A 23,638-nucleotide genomic window follows, 5' to 3' on the forward strand; every position below is an offset into this window, starting at 1 on the left:
ACACTCTCTCAATATTTACAAGATGCAGGCGGAGTTTGCTCTCAGAATGTTTGTGTGAACTCAGGCGTCTGACAAGCTCTCGAGAGGAAATGCCACCAAGAAATCACGCCACCTGCCAGGGGCTGGGAGGCGTTCCATTTCCCGTCACGCTCTGACCAACTGCCGCACACTGGAAACCTACGGGCCCCTCGCCCACCCAGGCCCCCGGGCGTCTCAGGCCCGTCCCGCCGCCGAGGGGGGCATAGCGCCCGCCGTGCCTGCCGACTGCCCGGCTCTGGCTGCCCCTCCTCTGTGAAACGGGGGTGATGACCGCTGTCATTCCTGCCTTCGGTGGGGAGGGGAAGGCACACGAAGTGATTTCCTGACGGTGCTTTGAGAACAAAAGCCCTTAAGACGAGAGCACCGTCGTTGGAATGTCACTCTCATTGCAGGGTAGCCCTTGGGCTGAAAACTTGAACCCCACAGGCGAGGGCTCTGGAGGAGGCACGGGGTGACACCGAGCTGGCTTTTCTCGTTTCTTACCCATCTCACTGCTTGCCTCTTGGCTTAAAGGGGCATCTGGAGAAGCGTCTCGGGTGCTGCCAGGTGCCGTGGTCCATCACGGCTGGTGTTTATCATCCCCGTTTTACCGCGTCCAGAGTAATGGGTGTCCTGTCACACAGCCACCCAGCTGGGACCTCAGGGCGTCTTCCCTTCCCCGTGGCCTGAGTAGCAGCCACAGCACCGTGGGGACTGAGACCGAGAAGGCTGGGGGGACCCCGATGGACTACCCAGCTGCTAGCACATGAAGAAGTGCAAAATTCTTGGTGTTTCCCGTTTTTCGTATCATTCCGTAAAGCAGTTTGTCAGCTGTGTTTTCGGGCCTGGTTGACAAATCTCTAGTGCCACACACAGTTGGTCATTTATTTACATGGATAATTAATTTCCAGGGTAAATTACTTCAGTACTTGTTGAGGACTTTCTCTGTGCTAAGGTTTGAGGGCAAGAGAAGTCTGTGCCCTCAGAACCTAGTGCTTCGGGAAGACTCCATGATGTCATGGCCCCCTGAGGGACTTCTGACACGGCCCCGCGGGGCGAGGGGGCGAGGGGGCTCTCGGCGGCAGCCCTGGAGGTGACTCCGCCCCTCGTCCGTGTGCCTGAAAGCAGACACGGCATCCCTCAGGTGCACGGGCAGCTCCTCCCGGCCACAGTTGACAGGTGCAGTCTGGAGGCCAAGGGCCCCTAGTTTCCTTAGGCCACAGCCGTGATCTGAGGTGGGTACGTTGTGGCTTTTACATGTTACCTCTGCTTCTGTGGGCTAGCCTTGCGAATGTAGCTAGAGCACAGTAGGGTCTGTAGCAATGCTGGTATCTCTAACTAGCAAAATCAGTTGGCCTATGGCGTAATTTCTGGCTTCTCTTCCTTAGGAAATGAAAATTTGCTCGGCAATCATAAACCTCTTCCACCTGATCCCAGCTGCACCGCAGACTCTGGTCAAGCCTTTGTTGGAGGTTGTGATGAAAACGGAACGTGCTATGTTGATCGAGGTAGCGGTCGAACGCGGGTTGACGCTCGTTTTTCCTCCGTCTGTCGTTGCTTGCGGTGTCCTCGCCTTGTCGTGTTTTAGATGATTGACCAGGAGCGTAAAGATGTCAGGTGTTAATATTTGCTTGTGGTGCCTGCACTCCCAGGACAAGGCAGGGAAAGGCACACGGCTGCCCTGTGAGGTCGCGAGGCCGGAAAAGCCTCCAACCTCAAAAAAATGCAGCCTTCACCCCGTGTCCTGTAGGCTGGCAGTCCATTCCGAGAGCCTCTGATCAAGTTCCTGACCCGCCACCCCTCGCAGACGGTGGAGCTGTTCATGATGGAAGCCACGCTGAACGACCCCCAGTGGAGCAGGATGTTCATGGTGAGAGCGGGGCCCCTGCCGGAGCTCTACCCGAGTTTCTGTCTCCCTGCTCAGTGGCCTGCTTTTGTTTCTCTCCTGTGTGTGTATTAGCAACACTGTTGCCCATGGGAAAAGCTCACCCCTCTGTCTAGGCATTTGGTGGGGTAACGAAGGAAGGAGCTGCCAGGATTAATGACAATCGTGATGCGTGGTAGCTGTCGAAAAGCCTTTTTTGAAGAGGGTGCTTACATGATTTTCCTTTCTTTTTAAGCCCCCTTAGAGTTCCTATCATCCAAACATTTTGTGAGTTTTGATTCGCTTAAAACACCTGTTGGGTTTGCTTGGTTTTTAGAGTTTTTTAAAACACAAAGACGCCAGACCTCTTCGAGACGTGCTGGCGGCCAACCCGAACCGGTTCATCACGCTCCTGCTGCCGGGCGGCGCCCAGGCGGCCGTGCGCCCCGGCTCGCCCAGCACCAGCACCCTGCGCCTGGACCTGCAGTTTCAGGCCATCAAGGTAGCACTCCTGTCCTCTGGACGCCCGGCGTCCCGAGCGTTCCGGGGAGGCCAGCCAGAGCCCTGTCGGCATCCCCCCTGTCTCCTCTTTGGCAGATCATCAGCATCATAGTTAAAAACGACGACTCCTGGCTGGCCAATCAGCACTCTCTGGTGAGCCAGCTGAGGCGCGTGTGGGTCAGTGAAACCTTTCAGGAACGACACCGGAAGGAGAACATGGCTGCCACCAACTGGAAGGAGCCCAAGCTGCTGGCTTACTGTCTGCTGAACTACTGCAGGTGGGCGCCTCCGCGTGCTCCGCCCCGAGAGCCCTGCTGCCCAGTCAGCGCAGCCCGGGCCCCTCCCCGCCGCGCGTTGCTGGGCTCGCCGGGTATGTGTGGGCAGACGTGCTGCGGAGAGAGGGCTGTGGCCGCCAGTTGCTGTAAAGACAGGTGGCCATCATGCGGAGCGAGGGCCTTGGCCGTGACGTGACCTGCCTGCTCCTTGCCACCCTTCAGGAGGAACTACGGAGACATAGAGTTGCTCTTCCAGCTGCTCCGGGCCTTCACGGGTCGTTTCCTGTGCAACATGACGTTCTTGAAAGAGTACATGGAGGAGGAGATTCCCAAAAGTTACAGCATCGCTCAGAAGCGGGCCCTGTTTTTTCGCTTTGTGGACTTCAATGACGCCAACTTTGGAGATGAACTCAAGGCCAAGGTGGGTCCCGCTCGTAACGCAGCAGAAGCCACGGCGTCTGAGCTCGTTGCCGAGGGAGCCGAGGGCACCGCTTGAGTTCCGCCGTGTCCTTCCTGGCTCTGAAAGGGTGGTCGGGGCTGCTTCCGAGGAGAAGACCACTGTCGGAAACAGGCAGATCCCGCCGTGAACCAGCAGTGACCAGTAGTTTGTTCCCTTGGTTTTGACAGAGCAGCTTGTTGGGGGTGAGAAGGTTAAACCAGACCCGGGTCTCTTTTTCTCAGTTTTTAACCTACTTTTCCAGTTGCCCGTTGACTAAAAGACAAGATTATTAGCTGCCCCCTTGCTAAGTTCTGACTTGAGGGTGTAGCATGGCCAAGCTGGCTGTCCTGTCCCCGAGGTAAAGAGCACGGCTTTGCTTTCCTTCTTCATTGTAAAATTTTTTTGTAGGTTCTGCAGCACATCTTGAATCCTGCTTTCTTGTACAGCTTTGAGAAGGGGGAAGGAGAGCAGCTCTTGGGACCTCCCAATCCGGAAGGCGATAACCCAGAAAGCATCACCAGTGTTTTTATAACCAAGGTGACTCACTCACCGTGCATCGGCCTGGAAAGTAACTTGGGGGGTGGGGTGGGGGGGGTGGTTCACCATGGGGGGGGAAGCTTGTTTCCCGAAGGCCTGTGTGTGTCACGATTGTGTGAATTCGTAGCGGCGCACTCTGACTCTCACTAGTGAGCTTGTTGAGGCAGCCTCCCTGCGGACTGAATGAGCTTTCCCACCTCAGTAGATGCGAGTGAAAAACGGAGCATACCTCAGTGAGAATTCAGATGTCACAGTTGGCCCTTGCTGCTGGTCAGTAGCGTTGTCACAGTCCGTTTCCATCTGTAGCTTTGCCAGAGAACCTTCTAAAAGCCAGTGAGGACAGCGGTCTGGGTCTGATTGCTGCTGCCAAGTTCGAGAGCCGTCGTGGCAGTAGGGTGTCTGAAATCAGCTTCGGGCTCTCTTGGCAGTAGTGTTTGCAGTTTGCACCAGTGAGGTTTATGGGGTCAAGCGCCTCGTGAGAAGCACCTGCACCCGCTTTCCTGCCATGTGCCTTGACCACGCTCGGCAGTGGGCCGTGGGACTTCACCGGCAGGTGCTGTGTTGGCCTTGAGGTGGTCGGTAGGGTGCCCGGGCCGGGGGTGTTCCTGGTGGGCAGCGTGCTGCCCGCGAGAAGGACACAGTGGTTTCCTCACTGCTCTCCCTGGGGTCCAAGCAGAGGCAGCGCCGATACCGTCAGCGGGTGGCTGGGCCTCACGGGGCCTTTGTCCCTTACGACGGGCCTCCTTCTGTGGTTTTGACCCCACTCCCTCCGTCCCGAGGGAGTGAGAGCTGAGCCTGAGGAGTTACTTGTGCTCCACACGCTGACGTTTGCCTTTCTCTGGGCACCTGGGGGAGACGGTGACCCAGATCCCGCCCCCTCCCTCCAGGCTGTGTCCTCTGGATCAGAGGCTGCCGACCAGGCGCAGGGGGCGAGTTGGGATTTCGAGTGTCTGAGGCGGCGGGTGGCCTGGAGGCTTGGGAGGGGCTTCTGGGAAGCAGCAAATCCTGGGGAGAGAGGACTTGGGCTCTAGGGACCCTCCCCTGATGCTCATGCAGCAGTGGTGGAAGCCTGCAGCCGCGCGGTCTTCTGACAGATGGACGGCGGCTGGGGTCTTGCTGAAGGAAGCCTTCGCTCAGGGTGCTTGGCTCCATAGAGGCGTCAGGAGCATTCCTCGGGGTGTACGGTTTTCACTTACATCCCCAAGACACATGTAAGAGTCTACACTTAGTACATAGAACATGGTAATTTTTTTTGTAAATAGAGATTTTTCTGTAGGTAACATATTCTGATTATAGTACTAAAAAATAAGGACAAGTTAATTAATAGTTGACTAGGAAAAAAAAATCTCAATTATTTGGAAATTAAGGGATTCCTTGCTAAATCACCTTGCACTTGCACTGAAGAGCAGCTCTGCCTTTTCTCCCTCCAGCCCCTTTGCCCACTGCACTGTGACTTCTAAGCCTGCCCTCTTTCTCAACGTGAAAGTAAATGTCGTGATTCTAATCTCTTTTAATAAAGGAAAACTGGCGTGACATCCTTGACGCCATCCTTGTAAACTGGGCACTGTGCGTGCGTGGTAAGGTTTGGCCTTGGCCTCAGACCCTGGGGAGATAGAAAACACGGTCCAAGCCAGAAAGCATCCTTTGTGCTCGCCTCCGGCAGGTCCTGGACCCCGAGAAGCAGGCGGACATGCTGGACTCGCTGCGCATCTACCTGCTGCAGTGCGCCACGCTGCTGGTGGAGCACGCCCCCCACCACATCCACGACAACAACAAGAACCGCAACAGCAAGCTGCGCCGCCTCATGACCTTCGCGTGGCCCTGCCTGCTCTCCAAGGCCTGCGTGGACCCCGCCTGCAAGTACAGCGGACACTTGCTCCTGGCCCACATCATCGCCAAGTTCGCCATACACAAGAAAATTGTCCTGCAGGTACCTGGCGGGGCTGCCTCCTGTCCGCCCGGCATCACGTGTCCACGGCTCCCGCGGTCACGCAGCCTCGCCTTCCCTGGCAGTTGTCTCTTCCCAGCACATTGTACTTTTTATTTATTTATTTTTTGGTCTTTTTTAGGGCCACATCCACGGCATGTGGAGGTTCTCAGGCTAGGGGTCGAATCAGAGCTATAGCCACCAGCCTACACCACAGCCACAGCAACGCTGGATCCTCAGCCCACTGAGCGAGGCCAGGGATCAAACCTGAGTCCTCACGGATGCTAGTCGGGTTCGTTAACCACTGAGCCACAACGGGGACTCCACTTCCCGGCATGTTGGGAAGCGCTCCTCTCTGCGTCCTTCCCTGACTGACGCCTCCCACGGGGACGCATTCTCACCCTTCTTCCCCTCGTCCTGCTGTCCCCACTCCTTCCTCTGCAGCCTTGCTTCTGAAACAGTACAGCGTCCCCCATGTCGTTTCCCCCCCCCCCCCCGCCCCCATGCGCTGCACGACCTGTTTTGGTCCAGGGCCCCAGGCCGCTCCTTAGCTGGAGGCAGACAACAGGCCCTTTTGAACCCTCACCTCCTGGCCCCGCTCTGGGTCGATGATCTCAAGTGCCCGTTCTGTCTCCCCGTGGGTTAGGCTTTGTTGTCCAGCAGCCCCAGCGAGAGTTGCGTTGCTTGCACGCGTGAGGGGCGTGGCCCTGGTGGAGGTGGTTTCTGTCCCTGTGTGCGAATCAGGTGCTGTCATGCACGTGAGCACGCGGCCTGTCTGTCCATCAAGCCCCTGGTAGCTGGTGGTCCTGCCCTGTCCTGTGAGTCCCTCTTGGTTGTTTCCTCTGACCACTTCCTCTTGGGAACCAGAGACCCCAGGGCCACCTATGACCCCCTGTCATTGTTCCCAGCATGCAGGCTCGGGCAAGGCCTGTTCCCAGCACCTCTGTCCCCTTCCCCCTCGGCACCACCTTCAGTTCCAGTCGGCTGGTCCAGGTCCCCAGGACCTCGCTTACATCAGGCCTCCTCTTCCTCCTCCTGACCTGTGGCAGGAGTGCTTCTAAGAGGGCGGCTCCTCTCACTCCTCTTGCCACCCTGGGGCTGGAGTGGAACCATCTGTGTCCCTCAGCTGACTTCCTGCTTGTTAGGCGGGGGAGCTGGGTCTCACTCTGCTGCGTGTGCTGCATCCTCATCTAGCACCGGCGCATAGTAGGTGCTCAGAAAACACAAGCGTGAATGTACTCGATCAAAACGTAATGAGAGAGGAAGTAACGGTGTTGTTTCCTAATACAGAAGCCCCAAGGAACTTTCTAGGAATTGTTCTGCAGCGCTCCCATGCCCTGGTTCTAGGTGATGGTGGGAATTTCTGCCCTCTCTTAGGTCTTTCACAGTCTGCTCAAGGCCCATGCAATGGAAGCTCGAGCCATTGTCCGGCAGGCCATGGCCATTTTGACCCCGGCCGTGCCCGCCCGGATGGAGGACGGGCACCAGATGCTGACGCACTGGACGAGGAAGATCATCGTGGAGGAGGGGCACACGGTGCCCCAGCTGGTGCACATCCTGCATTTGATCGTGCAGCATTTTAAGGTGTGTGAGGGCTGGTTAGGGTGCAGGGCTTCAGAGCAAGTACGTTTTCAGGCCTTTGCTTTGAGGTTTTGCCCGTCTTTCATTTTCGCCGGTCAAGGTGTTTCTGATCCATTGATCAGCATGTGTGTATAGACTTGTTGACCTGGAAATGGCTGTAGTTGAGAGACTGTGTCCCAGGTCTGTGCTGCTTTCTGATGTTGCATTTTTCTTGAAGGTACAGTTGACCTCTTGTGCCACAGGGGTTTGAACTGTGTGGGTCCACTTGTCTGCAGTTTTTTTTTTTTTTCTTTTTTAGGGCTGCACCTGAGGCATATGGAAGTTCCCAGGCTCTAGGGGTCGAATCAGAGCTGTAGCCATCGGTCTGCACCTCAGCCACAGCGGTGTGGGATCTGAGCTGCGTCTGTGACCTATACCACAGCTCAGTAGGATCCTTAACCCTCTGTGTGAAGCTAGATTGATCCTGTGTTCTCATGGATAGTCGGGTTCGTTGCCGCTGAGCCACGACGGGAACTCCTGCAGATGCTTTGCAGTGAATCCATGCTGCTGTATCAGTACAGCTGCAATTCATGGAATCCATGGATGTGGAACCGTGGGTACAGAGGGCTGACTGAAAAATTATATGGATTTTCCGTTTTTTCGAGGATGGGCGCCCTAGCGCCCGTTGGCTGTGCTTGTTTGTCCGTGAATACAGATGAGTTGTTCTTTTATGTGGGAGGTGTCAGCATTAACTCTGGACTTGGTTAACTTGGCTGGAAGGAGTTACTGGCACCTCCTGCCCTGTAACCAAGTCACCACTTTGTTGGACTTTTCATATGTGAATATTTCTGGTAGATTTTGGAGAGAGGATTGAGGCGAAAGCTCCTTGTTTCATCAGGTCTAAAGTTTGATACACATCACACCTGCCTACCTACAGAGCAGTCGGTGTTGCAGTGTCTTCTGAAGACGGCCCTAAAAAAAGGCTCTCATGTCAGGACTCGCTGGGGGAGAGGGGGGTAGACTCGGATCCAGAAGGTGGCGGGCATTTCCTGGCTCAAGTTACAGTTGAGAAATCTTGAGCAGGAGGTTGGGTCGTGCGTGTGGGGGCTGAGACAGGGTGTGCGTGTGCGTGCATGTGCCGGGGCGTGTGCAGCGTCCCTGGCTGACCCCAGCCCCCCGCCGGCAGGTGTACTACCCCGTGCGGCACCACCTGGTGCAGCACATGGTCAGTGCCATGCAGAGGCTGGGCTTCACGCCCAGTGTCACCATCGAGCAGAGGCGGCTGGCCGTGGACCTGTCTGAGGTCGTCATCAAGTGGGAGCTGCAGAGGATCAAGGACCAGCAGGTAGGGGTGCTGGCCCCCCACCCCCGTCATCCCTGCCTCTGTTCCTCCTCCTCCTCCTCCCTGGAAACCAGTCGGTAAAGTCAAGCGGATTTGTGTGTTTTTAAGCCGGACTCAGATATGGACCCAAATTCAAGTGGAGAAGGAGTCAATTCTGTCTCGTCTTCCATCAAAAGAGGTCTGTCTGTGGACTCTGCACAGGAGGTGAAACGCTTCCGGACGGCGACAGGCGCCATCAGCGCAGTAAGAGCCCCACGCACACACCTCGGAGCCTGCTTGCACAGGTTCTGTGCTTCCTTGTGCAAGTTTGGCCACTTCTCCCACAAATTTGGCACATGGGCTGAGTGCTCGAGCCGTGCCAGCGAGCCAGCTGCAGAGGCTGCGCCCACAGCTGGCGACCCCGCCACCTCACTCACTCGGCCCTGCTCCCCTTGGAGTTGAATTGTGATTGAGAACACGTGCCCGTGGTGTGTCCTCCCTTGTTCGAGGGCCTGGGGTGGAACCTCCACCCCGCCAGCCCTCCCAGTTCTTCCACTGCCTGTGCTCCTATGTCCACCCTGTGCTTGGAAGAGAGAGCCGGCCCCATCTGCGGTTTGTCCATTTACCTCTCTACATGTGTCTGGTCTAGGGCTGTCCTCCCAGCTACAAACATCCCCTGCCTTCTCCCCTCCCTGCACCCCCTCCTCTCCTCCCTGCCGTCAGGGTCCGCCCCCGCCGTTGCTCGCCTGGACCTGTGAAAGCAGCTCTGGGTCCTCTCGCCCCTTCCGCTTTTAGCCCCTTGACTCCGTGGTTCACTTTCTTTTCAGAGTTTAGGCTGGGGATGCTGGGCGAAGGCTATGTGACTTCTTTTGTTTCCCTAACTTCTGGCATATCATGATCCTTTGAAAATAAAAGGAGTTGAGTCAGACTGTCCTCGCCCTCCCCAAGCCCTGCCTTGGCCTTGACTGTGCCTCTGAGCCCTGTGATGGCCTTGCTGTCCTGCACCGAGTGCTCAGGCTGCAGCCACGTGGGCCTCCCCTCCGCGCTGGAAACGCTTGGCTCTGCACTCCCGCAGGCCTTGGCGGCTCTGGTCTCTCCTCCTGGAGCAGTGTCCCCTGCTCAGGGCCCGCTTCCTCTCTGCCTCGTGTTGCCCCGCCCTTCCTGCTCCTGCTTCCCTTTGTCTTGAGCCCCCGACTCCTGGGAGACCACACTTGCCTGTGGTGTCCCCCCTGCCCAGAAGGGGTTTGCCTTGGGGAGGGGGGGTTTGCCTTGGGGAGGGGCGGCGTGCCCTGGGGAGGGGGCGCTGCTGAGAGCTCCCCTCTGTGCTCAGGTGTTTGGACGGAGCCAGTCTCTGCCGGGTGCGGACTCCCTGCTCGCCAAGCCCATTGACAAGCAGCACACGGATACCGTGGTGAACTTCCTCATCCGAGTGGCCTGTCAGGTGTCGTATCTGCCTGTCGTAGGTCAGGGATCCTTCGGAAGGAAAGCTGCTGGTAGACGCCAGTGGCTTTGACGACCACAGTTTATCAAAAAAGAAATAGACAAATCAAGGTCTGAGAGCTAGCTTTGTTCCTTTCATACCAAATTCCGTTTGTTTCCTTTTCTTTCTTTTTTAAAAATTCTATGACTGCACCCACAGCATATGGAAGTTCCCAGGCCAGGGATTAAATCTGAGTCGCAGCTGCAGTCACCACCATAGGTGCAACAGTGCTGGATCCTTGAAGCCACTGAGCTTGTCAGAGATCAAACCCATGCCTCCACAGCAACTCAGGCCGCTTTGCCGGAGTTTTCGCCCACTGTGCCCCAGTGGGAACTCCTCCATTTGCTCCTAACATGCTAATATTTCTGAAATTTGCCTGTCTTACAGTAGGATTTTTAAAAAGATTTTTTTTTTCAACAGTGATAAGATAACGGTACATTTTATAATTAATAGCATGCTGGTGTTGTTGAAACATGGCACTTCAGGGATCTTGGGCAAATTGCCTTTGGCGTTAGCATTGTCATAAAGGTGTTGGGACTGATCTAAGCTACACGAACTGTGGACAAGATTTAGTCATGGTTTTGTTTTTATAACTCGCACTTATTTACTATTCATATCGATAATACACTTTCATGGAATTGTTGGGAATTAATTTCTGGAACTTTTCATGGCTGCGCCCATGGCATGCAAAAGTTCCTGGGCCAGGGATCAAACCTGAATCATAGCCATGTGATGCTGAATCCTTAGCCCCTTAGGCCTCCAAGGAATCCTGACACTTTCCATTTTTATGTTTCAAAAAAAAAAAATACTGTAAATGACATTTTCTTTACAAAGTAGTTTTTATAATTATTAAAGTAGTATATCTCGCGTCAGTACCGAGGGCCTTCCAGGTCCTGAAAACGGTCCCTTTGTGTGCTGCCCCTGGCTGGCCACAGCCGGGGAGGCCCCGGGGGGAGGCGCTCTGGCTCTGCTCTCCGGGGCCTCCTGACGCTGGTCGATGAATCGCACAAATGAGTACAAATCACCACTAACCCACCACGAGGGAGAAGGGGGGTCCCAGGGGCAGCAGAGACGGCTGCGTTAAGTCAGGTGGGAAAGGAGGTGGCCGTGAGGTGGCACGCTGGGGCGGGCGGGTGGGCGAGGGGCACTGTGGGCACACGTGCCCGGAACCACGGGCTTGACTGTGACTGAATTTCCAGGTCAACGACAACACCAACACTGCGGGGTCTCCTGGGGAGGTGCTGTCCCGCCGCTGCGTGACTCTCCTGAAGACGGCCTTGAGACCAGACATGTGGTCCAAGTCGGAGCTTAAACTGCAGTGGTTCGACAAGCTGCTGATGAGCGTGGTGGGTGCGAGGCCCTTGGGACGGGCGGGCGGCCACCCCGTGTCCATGCTCGTGGCAGTTAGGACCCCCTCCACCTGCTCTCCTGGCTGCTAGCTGATAACCACAGAAAGCGGTGTAAAACTTGAGCTCTCGGAGTTCCCGTCATGGCTCAGTGGGTTAAGGATCCGGCATTGCCATGAGCTGTGGTGTAGGTCGAAGCCGCGGCTCGGATCCCGCGTGGCTGTGGCTCTGGCGTAGGCCAGCAGCTACGGCTTCTATTAGACCCCCAGCCCGGGAACCTCCATGTGCCGCGGGAGCAGCCCTAGAAATGGCAAAAAGACAAAAACAAAACAACACTGGAGCTCTCACCTCCAGCCCCAAACAGTGGGAGTGTGGAAACAGAATAGTTCTCTTGCCTTGCACAGACTCATTTGTTAAACTGACCTCCCTGCTGGCGTGGAGTAGACATTTTTAATTGACTTAGGCAACAACCTTTAAAATAAACTTTAATTTTTAAAACAGATTGAATCGTGGGCATTGCGCTGTATCGTCAGGTAATAAGAGACAGCCCCCGATGCTTATTATATGGTGGGTGTTTTGTTTCGGCTTCTGTAAAAACCACAGTCCTATCCTTTTCTGGAGGTCGCAGCAGCTTTCCTCCTGCCCGACCCATTTCATTACTGGGACACTGTCGAGTTTGTCTGGTTCTGTGATGAGATGTGAAGGCTTTCAGTCTCAGGACTGTAAGATCTCTTCTAAGCGTGTGTTGTTTTGTGCTCCAGGGATGAGCACTGTTGCTTGAGTTGTTCGAAATGTTGTAAAGGTTGCCTGTGTTACAAGAATAGTGGTAATAGGCCCCTTTAGGTTGCAGCACTTGGCTTTGATTCTGGCTTAATGCTTAATTTCTGGATCATCTGCAGATTTTTTTTCCTCTTTTTCTCTTTGAAAGGTCGCATTATTTTCCTGTGAAATACGGTCGCAGTTGAAGTGAGCTCAGCCAGTTCATCGGCTGACGTTTTTTCAGAGCGCAGTATGTTAGGCTCATGTGACTCCCTGCCTTTCCCCGTAATCTGCAGGACGTGGAAGCTCCTGCCCCCCAGCTCAGCGTGTGCACGCAGCGCATCTGCAGACGAGTCCTTGGGGAGGATGTTTTAAGTTTTCACTAAAACCATGAGAGGAGAAAAGCAAAGTTCATTGCAATAATTGCCTTTTTTAAACCAGACATGAGTGATTTTCAGAATTTTAGTAGTATTTAATGTTGACTATTAATACTTTCCATGAGTTTTTAAAAGGAAGTTTGACTAAATAAAGCCATTTTATTAAAAGGAACACTATGAAATCCTACTACTATATTCATAAAACATGGTGAATGTTTATATGTCTGATGTGTTCATTCTTCAGTGGGTTTTTTGGTTTTTTTAGGGCCGCGCCCACATCATAGGGAGGTTCCCAGTCTAGGGGTCCAATCAGAGCTGTAGCTGCCGGCCTCCACCACAGCTCACGGCAATGCCAGATCCTTAACCCACTGAGCGAGGCCAGGGATCGAACCTGCAACCTCGTGATTCCTAGTAGGATCCATTTCTGCTGTGCCGCGAAGGGAACTCCTTCAGTGGTTTGTTTTTGTTTGTTTTTTTGTCTTTCTGCCATTTCTTGGGCCGCTCCTGCGGCATATGGAGGTTCCCAGGCTAGGGGTCCAGTCGGAGTTGTGGCCGTCGGCCTATGTCAGAGCCACAACAGCGCAGGATCCGAGCCGCGTCTGCAACCTACACCGCAGCTCAGGGCAACACTGGATCCTTAACCCACTGAGCAAGGGCAGGGACTGAACCCTCAACCTCATGGTTCCTAGTCGGATTCGTTAACCACTGCGCCACAACGGGAACTCCCCTTCAGTGTTTTTTTTAATTTTACTTCCAGGTGCTTGCTTCACGGCCCGTGGTTTTAATTCTCTTGATTAAGATGTTTCTACAGTTGACTGCACGTCAATCTCACCCGTGTGTGGCCTCTGTTCTCCATTCCAGGAGCAGCCTAATCAAGTCAACTATGGGAACATTTGCACGGGGCTGGAGGTGCTGAGCTTCTTGCTCACTGTCCTCCAGTCTCCAGCCATCCTGAGCAGCTTCAAACCCCTGCAGCGTGGGATCGCGGCCTGCATGACGTGCGGAAACACCAAAGTGTTGCGAGCCGTGCACAGCCTCCTCTCTCGCCTCATGAGTATTTTCCCAACAGAGCCAAGTACGCGACTTTTGCCCTGGTGCTTTGCTCTCTGCGGGGGGCGGGCGGACACACGGCTTGTGACTCAGGACTGCTCGTCCTCCGGTGACGGGACTGAGCGTCTCGTTAGCTCCCTTTTCCTCGCACCTTCCAACTGTCTTTTTAAAAAGTTGACGTAAAAACATAACCGCAGCACTCTTTGCATGACGTTTTTTGTCTCCTTTGGAGATGCGGTTTCTCAGCAGCCCTCAGTGCCGTTTTCTTGAGGTATTAAAAGGAAGTTACATTGGAGTATTTTCTCAGATGTTGAACAGGCGACACATAGCTGGGGCGTATTAGAAAGAACAGGCAGTTCCCATTATGGCTCAGCGGAAATGAACCCTACTAGTGTTCATGAAGATGCAGGTTCTATCCCTGCCTTGCTCAGTGGGTTAAGGAGGGCTTAGCCCACTGAGAGTTGCCGTGGCTGTGGTGTAGGCTGGCAGCTGCAGCTCCCATTGGCCCCTAGCCTGGGAACCTGCATGTGCCGCGCCTGCAGTCCTAAAAAGCAAACCAACCCATCAGTCAAAGAGCTGCATTTAGAGTGTGTTCTGTGAGGCTCGGCGGGGTGGAAGGCAGTCGCCACGCTCCAGAGAGTGGGACCCACACCCTGCGGTGGGAGAGGTGCTCGTGCCAGTCCCCGCAGGTCGCAGGCAGGCAGAGCTCTCCTGCTGGCCCGAGGAGAGGCGACGGCCCACAGCCAGGTGGCAGAGCCCAGGCTCCGCTCTGTTTTCAGGTACGTCGAGCGTGGCCTCCAAATACGAGGAGCTGGAGTGCCTCTACGCGGCGGTGGGAAAGGTCATCTATGAAGGCCTCACCAACTACGAGAAGGCCACCAACGCCAACCCCTCCCAGCTCTTTGGTGAGTGTCTGCCGTGGTTTTCCCAGCAGCGGTTCAGCCTGGCACCCACCTCTCTGCTCACCGGCATCAGGCGGGGCTTCCAGCCGACGCATGGTTCAAATGTCTGCCGGTGGCCTGGCACACACAGGGCCACGGTTCCCTGCGGTCTTGGAGGTGACTGGCCCTTACTCCACCCTGCCAACCCCAGCCGTTGCTCCTGCCTCAACCTCAGATGCGGGATGTGGTTATGAGGGCAGTTGTCCCGTGTTGCGCGGATCCTGCTGACAGAGTTTTACCCTAAACGCGGGTGCTGCTGTAGCAGACACAAGTGTGCAGAATTGCTGCCTTTCGCAGCGTGTGCGCTGGCCAGCAAGCTGCTCACCAGACCGGCGCTAGTCCCTGTCTACTTGGTGGGCCTCTGGCTGCCCCAGCTGAAACCCAGCTGGTTTCTCTGGTAATTCGGGCAACCGGATGACATTGGCATACGCGTCCCCAGGAGCCAAATGTGTAGCTGCTTCCTGTGCTTTTAGTGACACTCACCCCAACGTGTAGGATCAGGCTTTGGGGTGTCAACCCTGAAAGGTTTTTCTCCTTTGTTTCATGTTCATTGCAAAAAACTTTGAAAAACATTGGAGTTCCCATCATGGCTTAACAGTAATGAATCAGACTCGTATCCATGAGGACGCGGGTTTGATCCCTGGCCTCAGTGGGTTAAGGATCCAGTGTTGCTGTGTTGTTGTGAGCTGTGGTGTAGGTCTCAGACACAGCTCGGATCGGGTATTGCTGTGGCTGTTGTGTAGCTGGCAGCTGCAGCTCCGATTCAACCCCTAGCCTGGGAACCTCCAAATGCTGTAGGTGTGGTCCTAAAAAAAGCAAAAAAGAAAAAAAGAAAACTTTGCAAATATAAATGAAGGAGAAAAATACGTATAAACCTCTCTAGTAATAATCACTCTAAGCATTTTGGTGTGTGTGTTTTTCTATACACGTTTGTAAACACGAAACAAATAGTGCTTGTTGTGCAAACACTTGTATATAAGTTTACAGATGAAATACGTTATTTTCTCATTTCCTACTCTTCAAGCTCTTGCTACTTGCTCTGCAATTCGGGAGCCAGGTGAACTTAGTTACCATGGTGAGCCCAGCTCGGTGAGCTTGCTGTCTCCGAGGGCAGCAGGCCAGGGGCAGCCTCAGCACGAGGCCTGGAGAGCCAGCCCGGGTTCCTGACCTCTGCTCAGTAGAGGACAGCACAGCAGCCCGGATGGGCCAGGGGACGCCCCCGTGTTTATCCTCATCGGGGTCCTGCGCCCAGACTGGTCACACGTCCCCTGCTCTACTGAGAATCCACCTTCTAACAGAGCGAGCCTGGAGTTGTTCACATCTGGGATGACACTGCTGTAAATGGCAAATAAATACCCCTTATTATTCTGTGATGTGAGCCTTGAATAGAAACCTGAAATTTAATGTGTAGGTCAGGATCAAGTTTTATAAAAGTGCCGGTTAGGAAAGAAAAAATTTTCTTTCACGTGCTCAATGTATATGTTTTAATGTTTGGCTGATTTTTACTGGTGTTTACTTAGGGTGGTTTGCCAGAACTAACGATGAAATCCAGGACTGAAAGTAAGAATGTGGTCTCTGCTGGGGCACAAAGATCAGTTCTCACGCCTGATGGTGCTGATCTTGAACCAAGACGTAGGAGTGAGGAGGTCCTGCTGTGGCTCAATGGGCTAAGAATCCGATTCGCATTCATGAGGACGTAGCTGTGATCCCTGGCCTTGCTCCGTGGGTTAAAGGATTTGGCGTTGCCGTGGTGTAGGTTGCGGACAAGGCTGGGGTCTGGTGGTGGTGAGGCTGTGGTGTTGGCCGGCAGCTGCAGCTCCCATTGGACCTCGAGCCCAGGACCCTCTCCATGCCGCAGGTGCAGCCCTAAGAATAACAACGTCGAATAAAGGAATTGGGAGTGAGGGCAACGTAGCACAGTTGACCCGAACAGCAGGGGTTTGACCTGTGCAGGTTCACTCATACATGGCTTTTTATCCGCAAACAGAGTACCTGTGTCTTCATCTTATAGATCTTTGCGTCAGTGTGGAGGGAGTTGGTGTTTGCCTAGAGAGCGCAGAATGTGGACTGGAAAGAACTAGGGTTTGAGTTGTGACTCTGTCCAGACTGTTTCAGCTTCCTGCCCAGGGACTGAGTCTTTTTTTATCAGTTCCTTTACTTTCAAGGAAGCTGTACTTGAGTTTTTGACTGTGTGGGTAGCGGTGGGGGTGTTGGTTGCTCAGGGATCCACCTTGCACGCTTTCAGATGGCCTGTACGGCTGGCTCTTGAGCAGCGCGGGACCGGGGGCACTGACCCTGTGAAGTGGAGGATTGTCGCACGAGGTAGAGTGGCCTCGTTGCACCTGGTACCTCGCGTCCCCCGGCCCTCGTCCCCGGGGTCAGCCACCCTCGGGGCGAAGAGCTCTGTGGTCGCCACTATTGGAGAAAAGCCACGTGTACGTGGACTCGTGCGGGTCAAACCTGGCTTGTGAGAGGGTCAACTTAGTACTGATAGTTGATGAGACTGTGCTTTTGTCAGAAATGGCACCTTTCTGCCTAGGTTTTTTGGGGGCTTTTTGTTTGTTTTTTAGTGGCCATACCTGCAGCATATGAACGTTCCCAGGCCGGGGACTGACTCCCTACACCACAGCTGGCCCTGGATCCTTTAACCCCCCGCCCCTGGCCAGGGGTGGAACCCGGGCCTCCGTAGCAGTTCCGGCCGCTGCAGTTGGATTCTTAACCCGCTGTGCCGCGGCAGGACCTCCCAGTCTGGCCTGTTTTGAGTGGGTTAAACTCTGTGCTGTTGTGCGTGTGGTAAGACTTGGCTCAGCGGCCCGGCCTTGCTGCCTTCCAGGGACCCTGATGATCCTCAAGTCCGCCTGCAGCAACAACCCGAGCTACATCGACAGGCTCATCTCCGTCTTCATGCGCTCCCTGCAGAAGATGGTCCGCGAGCACCTGAACCCGCAGGCCGCGGCGGGCAGCACCGAAGCCACCTCAGGTGCCGGGCTGGGTCCCTAGAACACCTAGAGTGGCGGCCGCGAGACCGCCTGTGGGTTCCGTGCGGTTCATTATCGTTCGCCCTCACCACAGAGGCTCTGAGCGTTGTATTGAAAACCAAAGTGAGAGTCGCTTCTCACTGCTTTTAAAATTCGTGGGTGTGGGGGTGAAGAAAATTGTCAACTGGGTGGACGTTTATGCGGAACAGTCATCGCTGGATGAGCGTGTTCTAGCGAAGTTGCCGTAAAACGGAGACTGCTGCATGGGAGCTGTTATTTTTGGAGGAGTATTAGTTGCGGGTTCCCGACCTGGGCCGTGGGCTCCGGGAGTCAGGTGCTGTGTTGGTGTGGGGACGGCAGCTGTGGCTGCCACCTCTGCCAGACACCCCTCAGAGCCCGGGTGCCATGCGTGTGACTTCGGGGCTGCCTGCCTGGGTGGAGCCTGCTCCCTCAGCCCCGCTGGCTGCCTGCCCCGCGCGGAGGCTCTTCCAGGGTCCCCCTGGCGGGTGGAGTCGCAGCAGGAAGGCCATCGAGGCCCTTCCCGCCTCAGAGCTCTAGTTGCTGAGGAACGTGGGGAGGGCGTGGGCAGAAGCCGTTGTGCCCAGCCGCCCGAGTGGCTGGGCGTCTGCCCAGGCAGGTTTGCAGACGCCGACGGCCGTGCTCTGTCTCTGCTCGGGCAGGAACCAGCGAGCTGGTGATGCTGAGCCTGGAGCTGGTGAAGACGCGCCTGGCCGTGATGAGCGTGGAGATGCGGAAGAACTTCGTTCAGGCCATCCTGACCTCCCTCATCGAAAAGTCCCCGGACGCCAAAATCCTCCGGGCGGTGGTGAAGATCGTGGAAGAGTGGGTTAAAAATAACTCTCCAATGGCAGCCAATCAGGTGGGCCGGGCAGAGGGCCTGTGCTTTGGCCAGCTGGTCCTCCTTGGGTGTGGAAGAAAATCCAGGCATGGCTTTCTGAGCGCGCCTGCAAGTTCTTGGGCAAAACATTTTTTCCTCCCGTATTTGCATGCACAGGATCTTTTTTAAGACAATAGTTCTTACGAGGCTTACCAGATTCTAAACAGAAACTTGAGATAATGGGTCGCTTAATGTGGTTTTATTTCTGTTAAAATGTTAGATGAACCTTATTTGGTAGTCTTTTCTGGTGGTGGAGGTAGACCAGGGAAAAAAAACAAAACACAACAAGGGACTGTTACTTAAATTTAGGAAGATGCTTGCAAACTTGTGATTGGTTTCACAGTTTGTTTGCTTTCTGTCCCGAGTGCGCTGTGGCCCGAGGCAGATACGTTGGTGCTTGTCTTGGTCTTCATCCAAAGAACCACCTTTGCTTTTTGTGTTTAGAAATGACTTTGTTTTTACTTTACCTGACAAAGTTAGAGGTGCTTGAATGTTAGTGGAGCAGTCACAGTACTTAGGGAACTGTCTTTGTTCAAATAGAAGTAACGGAACTTTTCTTTGAAAAAACAAATTTGTGCAGACACCGACTCTCCGGGAGAAGTCCATTCTGCTTGTGAAAATGATGACCTACATAGAAAAGCGTTTTCCAGAAGACCTTGAACTAAACGCCCAGTTTTTAGACCTTGTTAACTACGTCTACAGGTAATCACAGTAGTTAATCAGATGCGGCCTCTGGGGGTCCCCAGTGTGCTCTCCGACCAGCCAGTAATGCAACTTTTTAATCTTCTCATTGTATAAATTTACAAAACAGTCGTGTAAATTCTAAATCGCAGTAGGGCGGCCTGTGACGATTTAGGAGCTGCTCGTGGCCGTCACAGTGGCGTTTTGGAGAGTTGGTGTCCACTTGTCCGCTGCTCATTTGCTCACGGCCTGAGGAGTCCCCCCTGGCTTAGCGCTTCCTTCCGTTCCAGGGACGAGACGCTGTCTGGCAGCGAGCTGACCGCAAAGCTCGAGCCTGCCTTTCTCTCAGGGCTGCGCTGTGCCCAGCCGCTCATCAGGGCCAAGTTTTTTGAGGTTTTTGACAACTCTATGAAGCGTCGTGTCTACGAGCGCCTGCTGTACGTGACCTGCTCCCAGAACTGGGAGGCCATGGGGAACCACTTCTGGATCAAGCAGTGCATCGAGGTAGGTCGCGCCCCGCTCACTGTCGGTGCCAGGAGGTGTGTGTGTCCACAGGCACAAAGGTCGATCAGAAAGCCCACCCTAAGACTGCTTTAACCTCGAGTAGAAGGAAAACAGATATAAGGCAAAAAGGAGAGCAGGCAGGCCAGCCCAGCCTGGCCGAGCAGTGGGCTCCAAGCCCTGCGTGTAGGAGTCCGGGTGCTGGAGGCGAAGGCCTGTGTGAGCAGTCGGGCCGCTTCAGCGGATGGCAGGTCGGATGTTTTGATGTTTCTCACGGAATTGTGGGGAGACTTGCGTTTTCCCGTTTGCCTCCTTCACTCTCGGGCTTAATCGCCAACATACTGCACCAGGCGTGCTCAGTTTCCAAGGGCGGGTTACCGATGCCATGCCGGTAACTCTCGTCTGCTTGCCTGGAATGACTGAAACCAGGTCACCAGGCTGCTTTGTCTAATGAGGTAGGGCGGCGGGATTCTCTCGGAGGCCAGGCAAGGGAGTTGTGGCCCTGCTTTCAGTGAGGGCCTGTTAGCCTCTCTCCAGGGGTGCTGAATGTGCATTTTCTCAGTGCCGTGACCTGCACTGTCTGGAGCTTTGCTGACGCCAGCGCAGCAGGCGCTCCGACTTACTCTTCGTTCTCTCGGGAGACTTGGGCATTGCTGTAGGTGCCAAGCCCTGGGTGGAGGAGGAGCAAAGGCGCACAAGCCAGCAGGCTGCACAGCGGCTGCCACGGGCTGAGGGGCGCAGCCAGACACCCGCCTGCTTTCCTTCCCCCGCTTTCGTGAGCCTCCTCTCCGCACTGTCCCCACACATGGGACAACGGGAAGGGTGTCCTTAACATTCACCCACCTCCCCTCCTGCCGCCGCAGTTTTTGTGTCGTGGCGCAAGTATCCTGATAGAGGGAAGCAGATGGTGTCCCTCGGGACGTGGCGCCTGTCAGCCTCCCCGCTCCCCAGCCCCACGCCGCCCCGCCGGCCCCCGCTCGTCACTCCCCAGCCTCGCCCGCCTCTCATGTTCTCACCCGGGCACCCTCCTGGCCCCCGCGCTTCCGCGGGCCCTCGGGGTCTCGGTCGGCCTGCCCATTCCTGGCTGCGTCCTCACAGCATGTGCCCATGGATGTGGCGCAGTTGGTTTTCCTTCCCTCTGGCACTTGGGCTCCTCCTGGGCGGGGGCACCATCTCTGTGCGGTTAACAACCGGGTCTCCAGGGCCTCACACAGCTCCTGGTGGGGGTCTCGTAATAGTTGCCTAAAGAGTGCAAGGGTGGCTGGGTTGGGGCCGTGAGCGCGAGGCCGGGGTGTGGGGAATAGTCTAGGCTGGGGGGCTGCTCACGGGTGGGGAGTGTTGGGTTACAGGAGGCCCATGAGCCCCCCTAAGGAGCTGGTGCTGTCCCCGTGGGCTGTGGAAAGCAGCTGGTGGTGCAGGCAGGGCAGCGCTGAGGTCAGCTTGTGCAAGAAGTGGGTTTGCGGAGAGCAGGTCAGGCTGCCTCAGGACGTGGTGTCCGGGCAGGAGGGGATGCTGGCAGGTCCGGTGATGCTGGAGGTGAGAGAGAAGGGGGGTGGAAGGAGGAGCCAGAGGCGTCAGTGTCCCTGGGTGGGAGACCCTCGCAGAGGGCCGGGCAGGGAGAGGTGGGGGGCCCTGAGCAGGGCGTCTGGGGAGAGCTCTGGCCGCCGCCTGCAGGCGCGGAGGGGTGTGGAGCGAGCGGGGCCGGGGCGGCCAGCGTGTGGGCACTGGTCGGGGTGACTGGAGGTTAACGGGTCACATAGCCGAGTGCCCGTCTCCCCCCTCCCCAACCCCGCGTCCAGCTCCTGTTGGCCGTGTGTGAGAAGAGCACGCCCATCGGAACGAGCTGCCAAGGAGCCATGCTGCCGTCCATCACCAACGTCATCAACCTGGCCGACAGCCACGACCGCGCCGCCTTCGCCATGGTCACGCACGTCAAGCAGGAGCCTCGGGAGCGGGAGAACAGCGAGTCCAAGGAGGAGGTAACGGGCTGAGATCTGAGACTCTTCCGGCAGTCCCAGATCCCTGTAGGGCGAGAACAGCGTGTCAGACCTGTCTCTGTCTGAAAGTGCCCCACGTGGTTCCTCTGTCCAGTGAGGCGCTTGCCCTTTTTCACGTCGAGGTGTACTTCGCAGACATCGTGTTGGTTTCAGCTGTACAGTGTAATGAGTTGATGTGTGTGCATATTGCGAGGCAGCACAGTAGTTAACGTCTAAGGTGCCACCGAATCTTTTTTCTCGTGATGAGAACCTGAAGGTTTACTTTGCGAGTGTCTTTCCGATACGCGCGACAGCGTTAGTAAGTGAAGTCGCATCCCTGTGCCTCGGAACTGGGGGCTGTACCCTTGGCCTCCCTGCGCTTGGGTTGCCCACCTCCCAGCCCCTGCCTTTGGCCGCCGCCAGTCTGTTCTCTGTATGAGCTTGCGTGTGTGCGTTTAGCTGCTACACACAAGAGAGACCAGTCCGTATTTATCTTTGTGACTTATCTCACTTGGCGTGATATCCTCAAGGTCCATACATGTCATCACAAATAGCAAGATTTCTTTCTTTTTTAATATGTGCCACATTGTCCATTTCATTCAGTTTGATTTTTTTTAAAGATAGAGTTGATGAGTGTTGTGTGTGGCTATTCAGTTTTCGGGTTTTTTTCTAGGGTCTCATGTGCAGCATATGGAGGTTCCCAGGCTAGGGGCTGGATTGGAGCTTCAGCTGCTGGCCTACACCACAGTGATAGTGGATCCAAGCCACATCTTCGACCCACATCACAGCTCACAGCAACGCCGGATCCTTAACCCACTGAGCGGGGCCAGGGATTGAGCCCGCGTCCTCATGGATACTACTAGTTGAGTATGTTACCACTGAGCCGCGACGGGAACTCCCCCACTGAGTTTGGGTAGGGACTTTCTCATGGACTAGTACTGCCGGTAGGGTGTACTTGACTGTTGGTGACTTTTCCAAGTTAGGGTAGCCCGTGTTGTATGACACAGCACTGCTCCAAGGTGACATCTGTCGTGAAGGAACCGAGGCCCCAGCTGCTTCCACAAGCAGCCTCCTGCGAACATCTGTGCCTTGTCCTGGCAGGGCAGCTGCGGAGCCAGGAGCCGTCCCGTGGCTCTCAGCTCTCGGTGGGGGAGTGGCTGACACCACTACGGACTCGACCTTTCAGCTGTTTCCTTTAGGTTGTCGGCCCTGGGAAGTTGTTCTGTCTGCCTGGAGTGTTGGGTTTTAGAAGACAGCCTCTCGGCTTAGAAGGGGGAGTCCCTCTTTGCTCTAAAAGGGGTAGATGGTACCCTCTCCTGAATGTGAGATACCTACTTATTTTATTAACAAAGAATTTAAAATGTCCCTCCTTTGGCAATTGATAAGCCCGAGACATTTGGTGATATCTTTTTTTCTTTCTGTAATCTGCCTGAAGTAACTTGCCCCTTTTGGAGTGGTTCTTCTGCGTTTTCAAGGGCACACTCCAAGTGGTTGGTAACTTGACTTAGAGCCAAGTTTGATGACTGGTTTTGACTGACTTCCCAAACGCTTTAGACAGATGGCAGAGTCATTCTTTTTGGGGACTGAGTTGTGTAAAACACTGTGCCAACAAGACTCTGTGCGTGGACGCTGGCAGTAGTCTTGATCTCGATGAGCCGGGCAGCCAGGCAGCTGTATTGCATTTTGAGGAGTGGGAGGCTTTAGTTCCTAATAATCTTCATTATTTTTACTACTTAAAGTTGTGCTTCTTTCCTTCCATAATCCAAAGGTAAAAGCAAAACGGTGACATTTTTATAGTGTCACTTAAGAAAGAAAGAGAAACGGGTCTGATCGAATTTAACCTGCTCGTTGTTTGTTTTACAATTCAGGATTGAACTTTGAGGAGATGAAAATTTTACGTGCCAAAAATGTAACAAGAAGTTTAAAGAGTTGTGGTTGTCAGAGTTCCCGTCGTGGCGCAGTGGTTAATGAATACAACCGGGAGCCGTGAGGTTGTGGGTTCGATCCCTGGCCTTGCTCAGTGGGTTAAGGATCTGCCGTTGCCGTGAGCTGTGGTGTAGGTTGTAGACAGAGTTTGGATCCCGAGTTGCTGTGGCTCTGGCGTAGGCCGGTGGCTGTGACTCCGATTAGACCCCTAGCCTGGGAACCTCTATATGCCTCAGGAGTGGCCCTAGAAAATGCAAAAAGCAAAAAAAAAAAAAAGTTGTGG

The 23,638-nt window shown here is 54.9% G+C and overlaps 1 protein-coding gene across 15 annotated transcripts in view; it reads left to right on the forward strand.

Annotated features, from left to right (window-relative positions):
* TRRAP (transformation/transcription domain associated protein) overlaps positions 1-23,638 on the forward strand; it is a 126,139-nt gene that overhangs the window by 67,601 nt on the left and 34,900 nt on the right. For all 15 annotated transcript variants that reach the window (XR_002342234.1, XR_002342233.1, XM_021086097.1 and 12 more), the window contains 19 exons: positions 1,407-1,526; positions 1,769-1,888; positions 2,220-2,384; positions 2,480-2,661; positions 2,881-3,079; positions 3,506-3,634; positions 5,298-5,564; positions 6,939-7,145; positions 8,308-8,466; positions 8,572-8,706; positions 9,773-9,883; positions 11,122-11,268; positions 13,266-13,479; positions 14,234-14,359; positions 17,229-17,375; positions 18,054-18,253; positions 18,852-18,973; positions 19,243-19,456; positions 21,253-21,432. Coding sequence is in view for 13 of the 15 variants with exons in the window: in XM_021086097.1 (XP_020941756.1) it covers positions 1,407-1,526; positions 1,769-1,888; positions 2,220-2,384; positions 2,480-2,661; positions 2,881-3,079; positions 3,506-3,634; positions 5,298-5,564; positions 6,939-7,145; positions 8,308-8,466; positions 8,572-8,706; positions 9,773-9,883; positions 11,122-11,268; positions 13,266-13,479; positions 14,234-14,359; positions 17,229-17,375; positions 18,054-18,253; positions 18,852-18,973; positions 19,243-19,456; positions 21,253-21,432 (3,144 nt within the window). In the remaining 2 variants the exon portion in view is untranslated. The remainder of the gene's footprint in view (positions 1-1,406; positions 1,527-1,768; positions 1,889-2,219; positions 2,385-2,479; positions 2,662-2,880; positions 3,080-3,505; positions 3,635-5,297; positions 5,565-6,938; positions 7,146-8,307; positions 8,467-8,571; positions 8,707-9,772; positions 9,884-11,121; positions 11,269-13,265; positions 13,480-14,233; positions 14,360-17,228; positions 17,376-18,053; positions 18,254-18,851; positions 18,974-19,242; positions 19,457-21,252; positions 21,433-23,638) is intronic.

This window comes from Sus scrofa, chromosome 3 (assembly GCF_000003025.6).
Source record: "Sus scrofa isolate TJ Tabasco breed Duroc chromosome 3, Sscrofa11.1, whole genome shotgun sequence".
Lineage (NCBI taxonomy): Eukaryota > Metazoa > Chordata > Mammalia > Artiodactyla > Suidae > Sus > Sus scrofa.